At 38.6% G+C, this 9,871-nt stretch overlaps 3 protein-coding genes across 5 annotated transcripts in view; 1 reads left to right on the top strand and 2 right to left on the bottom strand.

Annotated features, from left to right (window-relative positions):
* The window catches only part of acaa1 (acetyl-CoA acyltransferase 1), a 9,682-nt gene extending 5,158 nt beyond the window's left edge, over nucleotides 1-4,524 (bottom strand). Inside the window, 2 exon segments of the mRNA XM_034536160.1 lie at nucleotides 680-773; nucleotides 4,162-4,524. Coding sequence (XP_034392051.1) covers nucleotides 680-773; nucleotides 4,162-4,335 — 268 coding nt within the window. The 5' untranslated portion in view covers nucleotides 4,336-4,524.
* The window catches only part of LOC117732764 (E3 ubiquitin-protein ligase TRIM21-like), a 299,335-nt gene that overhangs the window by 111,936 nt on the left and 177,528 nt on the right, over nucleotides 1-9,871 (bottom strand). The window lies entirely within an intron of this gene.
* The window catches only part of LOC117732666 (E3 ubiquitin-protein ligase TRIM21-like), a 703,346-nt gene that overhangs the window by 686,346 nt on the left and 7,129 nt on the right, over nucleotides 1-9,871 (top strand). Inside the window, exons 1-2 of one of the 3 annotated variants that reach the window (XM_034535778.1) lie at nucleotides 6,207-6,370; nucleotides 6,952-9,116. In XM_034535778.1, coding sequence (XP_034391669.1) covers nucleotides 6,954-8,603 — 1,650 coding nt within the window. In that variant the 5' untranslated portion in view covers nucleotides 6,207-6,370; nucleotides 6,952-6,953 and the 3' untranslated portion in view covers nucleotides 8,604-9,116. Of the gene's footprint in view, nucleotides 1-6,206; nucleotides 6,371-6,951; nucleotides 9,117-9,871 lie in introns of those variants that run through there. The other 2 variants (XM_034535769.1, XM_034535751.1) reach the window with 2 other exon arrangements.

The following is a 9,871-nucleotide window of genomic DNA, read 5'->3' as shown; positions in this document are numbered from 1 at the left end:
TACACAAGAGTACACGCAGGTGCACAAGAGTACACGCAAGTACATGCTCCTCTCAGTGTGCTGCAGCAATGGAATTAAATAAGTTTATTTACATTTTTCCTGCTGCCTGTTAGTATGTCTTAATATATAATATAATATGTTTTTTTATATTAAACCTTTTAATTAATATCTGCATCACAAGTACTCGGGTATTTAACTTAAGTAAAAGTAGCAATAACGCAGTGTAGAAATACTTTTAAAAAGGTCCTTAATATAAAACCTTACTCGAGGAAAAGTATTCGTATAAAAATATATTTAAAGTACCACAAGAAAAAGTGAAGTACTCACTAGGCCGATTGGTCCATTTCATAATCATATAATCATATTATAATTATTGATTAATATATATGTGTTCGTCACAATAATGTTGGTAAAGATGGAGCTCATTTTAAGTAGTTTATATGAAGCCAAGTAGTTTGTGAAGTAACTAAAGTTATAATATAAATGTAGTAAAGCAAAAAGTACAATATTTATCTCTGATATGTAGTGAAGTACAAATTAGCGTAAACATGAAAACACTCAAATTGTACTTAAGAACAGTACTTGAGTAAATGTAGTTTTATTCTACGTTCCTTTTGTGAGATCTGAAGAATGAACATTACATCAAATATTAAACTAGTATTTCAGTTTCTCGTCTCACCGACACAAACGTCTCCCAGCTTGTCGGGTGAAAGTCCAACATCGGAGAGCACAGCGGTCATCACTGCACTCAGCAGCTCGTCAGGCGTCGTGTCCTGCAGACGAGCAGAAGGGCTCAATTATACCCACAGGCTGCAGCAAGGAGTAGTAGTGAGAGTACAGGAAGTATTTTCAGCTTTATGTAGTTAGAGTACAGGAAGTATTCTCAGCTTTATGTAGTTAAATTATAAGAAGTATTCTCAGCTTCATGTAGTTAAAGTACAGGAAGTATTATCAGCTTCATGTAGTTAGAGTACAGGAAGTATTCTCAGCTTTATGTAGTTAGAGTACAGGAAGTATTCTCAGCTTTATGTAGTTAAATTATAAGAAGTATTCTCAGCTTCATGTAGTTAAAGTACAGGAAGTATTATCAGCTTCATGTAGTTAGAGTACAGGAAGTATTCTCAGCTTTATGTAGTTAAAGTACAGGAAGTATTCTCAGCTTTATGTAGTTAAATTATAAGAAGTATTCTCAGCTTCATGTAGTTAAAGTACAGGAAGTATTATCAGCTTCATGTAGTTAGAGTACAGGAAGTATTCTCAGCTTTATGTAGTTAGAGTACAGGAAGTATTCTCAGCTTTATGTAGTTAGAGTACAGGAAGTATTCTCAGCTTTATGTAGTTAAATTATAAGAAGTATTTTCAGCTTTATGTAGTTAGAGTACAGGAAGTATTATCAGCTTCATGTAGTTAGAGTACAGGAAGTATTCTCAGCTTTATGTAGTTAGAGTACAGGAAGTATTCTCAGCTTTATGTAGTTAAATTATAAGAAGTATTTTCAGCTTTATGTAGTTAGAGTACAGGAAGTATTATCAGCTTCATGTAGTTAGAGTACAGGAAGTATTCTCAGCTTTATGTAGTTAGAGTACAGGAAGTATTCTCAGCTTTATGTAGTTAAATTATAAGAAGTATTCTCAGCTTCATGTAGTTAAAGTACAGGAAGTATTATCAGCTTCATGTAGTTAGAGTACAGGAAGTATTCTCAGCTTTATGTAGTTAGAGTACAGGAAGTATTCTCAGCTTTATGTAGTTAAATTATAAGAAGTATTTTCAGCTTTATGTAGTTAGAGTACAGGAAGTATTATCAGCTTCATGTAGTTAGAGTACAGGAAGTATTCTCAGCTTTATGTAGTTAAATTATAAGAAGTATTCTCAGCTTCATGTAGTTAAAGTACAGGAAGTATTATCAGCTTCATGTAGTTAAAGTACAGGAAGTATTCTCAGTTTTATGTAGTTAGAGTACAGGAAGTATTCTCAGCTTTATGTAGTTAGAGTACAGGAAGTATTCTCAGCTTTATGTAGTTAGAGTACAGGAAGTATTCTCAGCTTTATGTAGTTAAATTATAAGAAGTATTCTCAGCTTTATGTAGTTAAAGTACAGGAAGTATTCTCAGCTTTATGTAGTTAAATTATAAGAAGTATTCTCAGCTTCATGTAGTTAAAGTACAGGAAGTATTATCAGCTTCATGTAGTTAAAGTACAGGAAGTATTCTCAGCTTCATGTAGTTAGAGTACAAGAAGTATTCTCAGTTTTATGTAGTTAGAGTACAGGAAGTATTCTCAGCTTTATGTAGTTAGAGTACAGGAAGTATTCTCAGCTTTATGTAGTTAAAGTACAGGAAGTATTCTCTGCTTTATGTAGTTAAAGTACAAGAAGTATTCTCAGCTTTATGTAGTTAAAGTACAGGAAGTATTCTCAGCTTCATGTAGTTAAAGTACAGGAAGTATTCTCAGCTTCATGTAGTTAGAGTACAAGAAGTATTCTCAGCTTTATGTAGTTAAAGTACAAGAAGTATTCTCAGTTTTATGTAGTTAGAGTACAGGAAGTATTCTCAGCTTTATGTAGTTAAAGTACAGGAAGTATTCTCAGCTTTATGTAGTTAAAGTACAGGAAGTATTCTCAGCTTTATGTAGTTAGAGTACAGGAAGTATTTTCAGCTTTATGTAGTTAAAGTACAGGAAGTATTATCAGTTTTATGTAGTTAAATTATAAGAAGTATTCTCAGCTTCATGTAGTTAAAGTACAGGAAGTATTATCAGCTTTATGTAGTTAGAGTACAAGAAGTATTCTCAGCTTTATGTAGTTAAATTATAAGAAGTATTCTCAGCTTCATGTAGTTAGAGTACAATAAGTATTCTCAGCTTTATGTAGTGAGAGTACAAGAAGTATTCTCAGCTTTATGTAGTTAAAGTACAAGAAGTATTCTCAGCTTCATGTAGTTAGAGTACAGGAAGTATTATCAGCTTTATGTAGTTAGAGTACAAGAAGTATTCTCAGCTTTATGTAGTTAGAGTACAAGAAGTATTCTCAGCTTTATGTAGTTAAAGTACAGGAAGTATTCTCAGCTTTATGTAGTTAAAGTACAGGAAGTATTCTCAGCTTCATGTAGTTAGAGTACAATAAGTATTCTCAGCTTTATGTAGTTAGAGTACAAGAAGTATTCTCAGCTTTATGTAGTTAGAGTACAAGAAGTATTCTCAGCTTTATGTAGTTAAAGTACAGGAAGTATTCTCAGCTTTATGTAGTTAGAGTACAAGAAGTATTCTCAGCTTTATGTAGTTAGAGTACAAGAAGTATTCTCAGCTTTATGTAGTTAAAGTACAGGAAGTATTCTCAGCTTTATGTAGTTAGAGTACAAGAAGTATTCTCAGCTTCATGTAGTTAGAGTACAATAAGTATTCTCAGCTTTATGTAGTTAAAGTACAGGAAGTATTCTCAGCTTTATGTAGTTAGAGTACAAGAAGTATTCTCAGCTTTATGTAGTTAGAGTACAAGAAGTATTCTCAGCTTCATGTAGTTAAAGTACAGGAAGTATTCTCAGCTTTATGTAGTTAGAGTACAAGAAGTATTCTCAGCTTTATGTAGTTAGAGTACAAGAAGTATTCTCAGCTTTATGTAGTTAGAGTACAAGAAGTATTCTCAGCTTTATGTAGTGAGAGTACAAGAAGTATTCTCAGCTTTATGTAGTGAGAGTACAGGAAGTATTCTCAGCTTTATGTAGTTAAAGTACAAGAAGTATTCTCAGCTTTATGTAGTTAAAGTACAAGAAGTATTCGCAGCTTCATGTAGTTAGAGTACAGGAAGTATTATCAGTTGTATGTAGTTAGAGTATAAGAAGTATTATCAGCTTCATGTATGTGGTTAAAGTACAAGAAGTATTTTCTGCTTCAGGTAGTAAAACTTTTACTACCTGAAGCAGAAAATACTTCTGTACTTTTACTGTAAAAGTATTCTCAGCGTCACGTAGTTAAAGTATCAGCAGTAAAACTACAGAAGTATTCTCAGCTTCAGGTAGTAAAACCATCAGTCGTAAAGGTTAAGACAGCTTCATACAGTACAAGTACACAAGTATTCTCAGCTTCAGGTAGTAAAACCAGCAGCAGTACAGGTACACAAGTTTTCTGAGCTCATGAGTACTCGTTAGTCCTCTCCGCACCGGTTACCTTGAACGCTCCTCTCTTCGCTTTCCCGATGGCCGTCCTCCGTCCGTGAACCACCACCACGTCCTCCGGGCTGCTGCTCCCCGCTGATCCGCACTCCGTCCTCCGTAAATCCCGCGTGTAACTCGGGGACCCGGAGGACGACAAGTGGCCCGAAATTATTTTTAATCTGTGCATTATGACGAGGAAAAAAACCAGAGTTTAATCTGCGAGATCAAAACATTGAGTTTGCACTCTGCTCCCAGCTGTCAACTGGCGGGACGGAAAGCGCGGAGGGACAAACTACAGCAAATCGAGTCCGAGCGATATATAGAGAGAAGAGAAGAGAGGTGCTCAGTGTATCCTAAAACATCCCCCAGCAGCCTATAAGCCTATAGCAGCATATCAAGGGGCTGGACCAGGGCAAACCTGATTCAGCCCTAACTATAAGCACTATTAAAGAGGAAAGTCTTAAGTCTATTCTTAAATGAGGTGACTGTGTCTGCCTCCCGGACTGAAAGTGGAAGCTGGTTCCATAAAAGAGGAGCTTGATAACTGAAGGCTCTGGCTCCCATCCTACTTTTTAGGACTCTATGAACCACAAGTAGCCCCACATTTAGTGAGCGCAGCTCTCTAGTGGGGCAATATGGTACTACAAGCTCCTTAAGATATGATGGTGCATCACCAATCAAGGCTTTGTAGGTGAGGAGAAGAATTTTAAATGTGATTCTTGATTTTACAGGGAGACAGTGCAGAGCAGCTAATACAGGAGTAATGTGATCTCTTTCCTTAGTTTTTCTGAGTACACGAGCTGCAGCATTCTGGATCAACTGGAGGGACTTAAGAGACTTATTAGAGCAGCCTGATAATAAGGAGTTGCAGTAATCTAGTCTAGAAGTAACAGATGCGTGAACCAGCTTTTCTGCATCTTTTTGAGACAAGATATGCCTGATTTTTGAAATGTTACGTAGATGAAAAAATGCAATCCTTGTGATTTGCTTCACATGGGAGTTAAAGGACAAGTCTCGGTCAAAGATAACTAGAGATTCTTTACAGTGGTGATGGATGCCAGGGCAATGCCATCTACAGAAACCACATCACCAGATAATTGATCTGTGAGGTGTTCAGGGCCCAGTAAAATAACTTCAGTTTTGTCTGAGTTTAACATCAGGAAGTTGTAGGTCATCCATGTTTTTATGTCTTTAAGACATGCTTGAATTTTAGCGAGCTGGTTGGTCTCTTCTGGTTTGATCGATAGATATAATTGAGTATCAGCTGCATAGCAATGAAAGTTTATGGAGTGTTTCCTGATAATGTTGCCCAAAGGAAGCATATATAAGGTAAATAAAATTGGTCCAAGCACAGAACCTTGTGGAATACTGTGATTAACGTTGGTGGTCATCGAGGCTTCATTGTTGGCTGTGTCTGAAGCTGGTCCTGGGTCCTGGGTCCTGGGCCAGACCTCATTGATTTGGCCTCTTTCGCGATGCCTCTGTGGACCTGCCTCCTGCCATGGCCCTGCTGATGCCCCCTCTTCTCTACCTCGTTTCTGTTTCATGGATTGTGGCGGTCTGGATCGTGGTCCATGCCTACTACTAATTATTCATACATTTATGTCAAATTCATTAAATATGTAGTAACTCTGTAATGCTGTTCATTCTGTACACATGACATCTATTGTTTCTGTCCATCCGGGGAGAAGGATCCTCCTCTGTTGCTCTCCTGAAGGTTTCTTCCCTTTTTTTCCCTGTGAAAGAGTTTTTTCTATTTTTTGGGGATTTTTTCCTGATCCAATGTGAGGTCAAAGGTCAGGGATGTCGTATGTGTACAGATTTTAAAATCCGCTGAGGCAAATTTGTAATTTGTGATTTTGGGCTATACAAAATAAACTGAATTGAATTGAATTAAATAACTATTTATGCCGACTGTAAATGAAAAATAGCTTCATGAACATTTTCAGGGTTCTACTGATTCACTTCAGCTTCACCACGTGCTTCCTGCAGCTTCACTGTAGTTCATAAGAGCTGCACGTAAGAGGCGGAGCCACACTGAAGAGGCGGAGCCACACTGAAGAGGAGAGCCTCTACGTCACATTCCAGAAACGAAACTTAAGTTGGTCAGAGTGGCAGAAACACTGCAGTCGAGACAAGTCTCTGCTTTTCTCTCAGAGACAATTCAAAGTGACGTCATCAGGTTTTTGTCAACAACACAACGGAGTCTCTTCCAAACACTGGTGAGTACATCTGATCATATTTACACCTTTAATAACCAGGATGAACACAACACTTTACCTTTACTCAGGCAGGAAGTTCCTCTCTTATCACTTCATACCTGATGAATTATTAACAATATAACTATGGCCGTCTGTCCAAAGTCCCGCTACACAGAAACTCACTTTAACAGCTTTAAACTGTCTCAGGAGGACTTTAGTAACTAGGAACTGAATCTGTGGTTTTAAGTTCAGTCTCACTCCGACTTTCCTGCTTTTGTTACTGTTCATTGATCACTTCCTCTATTTCCTCTAGTAGTTTCACAATAAGAGTTTTCTACCAGGCTTTTATTGTGAAGCAGCAGGAGGAAATGTGATGTGTTTGTCATCACGTCAGCAGCTTTGTTGTCAGTGCTGTTCTTTAACTCACATTGGACTCATTCTGTGCTGCTTTGCAAGAGGAGCAAGGTTGAGTCTGTCGGCACGACTTTGATCTGGGTTGTTTACTCAAAAGTTAAAAGATATAAAAAGAATCACATGTTTCCTTTTTAAACAAATAATTAAACTATATTTATTATTATTCTTTTCTTCCACAATGTGTGTAGATATGGCTGCTGCCAGCAATCTGCCATCTGAAGATCAGTTCCTGTGCTCCGTCTGTCTGGATGTGTTCACTGATCCAGTCACCACACCATGTGGACACAACTTCTGCAAGAAGTGCATCACTGAACACTGGAATGTGAGTGACAGGTGCCAGTGTCCCATGTGCAAAGAGGTTTTCACCACCAGACCAGATTTGAGGGTCAACACCTTCATCTCTGAGATGGTTTCTCAGTTCAGACAGTCGGCTCAACAGAAAGCCAGCAGCAGCAGCTCAGAGCAACAAGAGTCCAAACCAGGAGAAGTTCCCTGTGACGTCTGCACTGGAACCAAACTGAAGGCCCTGAAGTCCTGCCTGGTGTGTCTGGCCTCCTACTGTGAGACTCACCTGGAGCCTCATCTGACAATGTCAGGCCTGAAGAGACATCAGCTGATGGACCCTGTGGAGAACCTGGAAGACAGGATGTGTACGAAGCACGATAAACCTCTGGAGCTGTTCTGTAAGACCGACCAGACGTGTGTCTGCATGCTCTGCACTGTATTAGACCACAAGATGCACAATGTTGTTCCTCTGAAGGAAGAATATGAAGGAAAGAAGGTCGAGCTGGAGAAGACAGAGGCTGAAATTCAGGAGATGATCCAGAAGAGACGACTGAAGATTCAGGAGGTCAAACACAAAGTGGAGCTCAGTGAGGAAGATGCAGACAGAGAGAAAGCAGAAGGTGTTCAGGTCTTCACTGATCTGAAGGAGTCTGTTGAGAGAAAACTGAACGAGCTCATCAATACGATAGAAGAGAAGCAGAGAACAACAAAGAAACAGGCTGAAGACTCCATCAGAGAGCTGGAACAGGAAATCTCTGAGCTGATGAAGAGAAGCACTGAGGTGGAGAAGCTCTCCCTCTCTGAAGACCACCTCCACCTCCTCCAGAGTGTCCAGGCCCTAAACATCCACCACCCACCACCCACCAAGGACTGGTCTGAGGTCAGTGTTCCTCCAGCATCATATGAGGGGACTGTGGTGAGAGCTGTGTCTCAGCTGGAGGAGACTCTCAGTGAAAAGATCAGGAAGCTGGTTGAAGTTGAGCTGAAGAGGGTCCAGAAGTTTGCAGTGGATGTGACTCTTGATCCTCAAACAGCTCATCCTATCCTCATCCTGTCTGCTGACAGGAAACAAGTACGTCCTGCTAAGGTACGGCCGCTATGTCTCCCCGACAATCCACAGAGGTTTTCTCAAAGTGCCTGTGTTTTAGGAACACAGAATTTCTCTTCAGAAAAACTTTATTACGAGGTTCAAGTTAAACGAAAGTCTGACTGGGATTTAGGAGTGGTCAGAGAGTCGATCAACAGGAAGGGACCAATCACACTGACTCCTCAGGATGGTCACTGGACTTTATGTTTGAGAAATGGAAATGAGTATAAAGCTGCCGCTGATCCTCCAGTTCTTCTCTCCCTGAAGTCTCGTCCTCAGAAGGTGGGGGTGTTTGTGGACTATGAGGAGGGTCTGGTCTCCTTCTATGACGTAGAAGCTGCAGCTCTCATCTTCTCCTTTACTGGCTGCTCCTTCAAGGAGAAACTCCTCCCATTCTTCAGTCCGTGTCTTTATTATGGTGGTAAAAACTCTGCACCTCTGATCATCACTCCTGTTGGAGTAAACTAATCACTTCTCTCACTTCCTTCAAGGGAAAATACTCAGCCTCCACCCTGTGTGGTCTACATCTTAACTTCTCCATCTCATCTTCTAACTGTAGGGATGCACAGATATTCGTACACATGCAGCCTCGTTCCTTGTAGGTCTTCTCCATCAACTCCTCTCTCAGTGAGGTTGTCAGCTGTGTGTCTGGAATTATCTGTCAGGGTTTCCAGCAGCAACTAAATAAAAATACAACAAAATATCTTGTATTTGTTTTTCTATCTGCAGCTGTAGAAAACATATTCCTTCATAATCATCAATAATTATTTACATACATACATATTAAATGTTTATAGTGTCTCCAGAATAAAGTTTGTCTCATTGTAATACTAGACATGAAAAGTTAAACATGGTAGAAAAGATGCCAACGGCATTTTATACTTAATTTAAAGTGAGATGGTACATGATTCAAACAAATCTGTAAATATATGATTGTTGAATTAAAACTGTAAAATAAAGTTTTTATTGTTGAAACTTGAAGGGTTGAAAGTGTTTACTTGATTCTTAACTTTTAACGTTTATTTGCCTGAAACATGTTTCAGAGAGAAAGTGAAGCAGCAGCAGGACAAGAAGTTCATTCTTTACCTGCTGTGAAGATCTTTACTGGAGTTTCTTTCTTTCTTTCTTTCTATCATTTTATTTTCAGTTCATACAGCTTAAAAGCTGAATACCAATAATAATAATACATAACATAGCATAATGACCTACTATACAAACAATTAGACTCAGAACATGAATCGCTTTAGCGCTTACAGTCACAAATGTTGCTTATCTTTGGCTTTTTTTGGGAAAAAATTCATGTTCCCTTTTCTAATCATCATAAGTAATATACAAGTGAAATATATGGTTTGGTACATGAGAAAATTGTACGAAACCAAATGCCCATTTCGCCTAATTAATCTGTACTTAAACCTCTCTAACTTTGTTCTGCTTTACTTTTTCAAAGTCAAACTTTGCAGAGAAACTGGTCCCATAGTGTGCTATGATCTCTGTTGTTTTTGACCTTTGCTCTGCATCTTTCAAAGAGATAATCATCCTGAAAGTGATTTTTGTTCTAGGCGAACCTGTATTTTATATATTTCTGGAGGAAAGCCATCTGGTCTGCTTCACCAGAGGAGATGTCATCAATAGCTTCCTGTATCTCTACAAATGTAAATTAGCTTATTCAAAGCCTGTTGTTGCTCATTCATTTGTGGAAGGTTTAATGTTCCAAGTAGTTTATTTGAGTCACTTTT

Source organism: Cyclopterus lumpus, chromosome 1, assembly GCF_009769545.1.
Source record: "Cyclopterus lumpus isolate fCycLum1 chromosome 1, fCycLum1.pri, whole genome shotgun sequence".
Classification (NCBI taxonomy): Eukaryota; Metazoa; Chordata; class Actinopteri; order Perciformes; family Cyclopteridae; genus Cyclopterus; species Cyclopterus lumpus.
The sequence above is the reverse complement of the archived record's forward strand: the minus strand, read 5'-3'. Positions and strand labels throughout refer to the sequence as shown.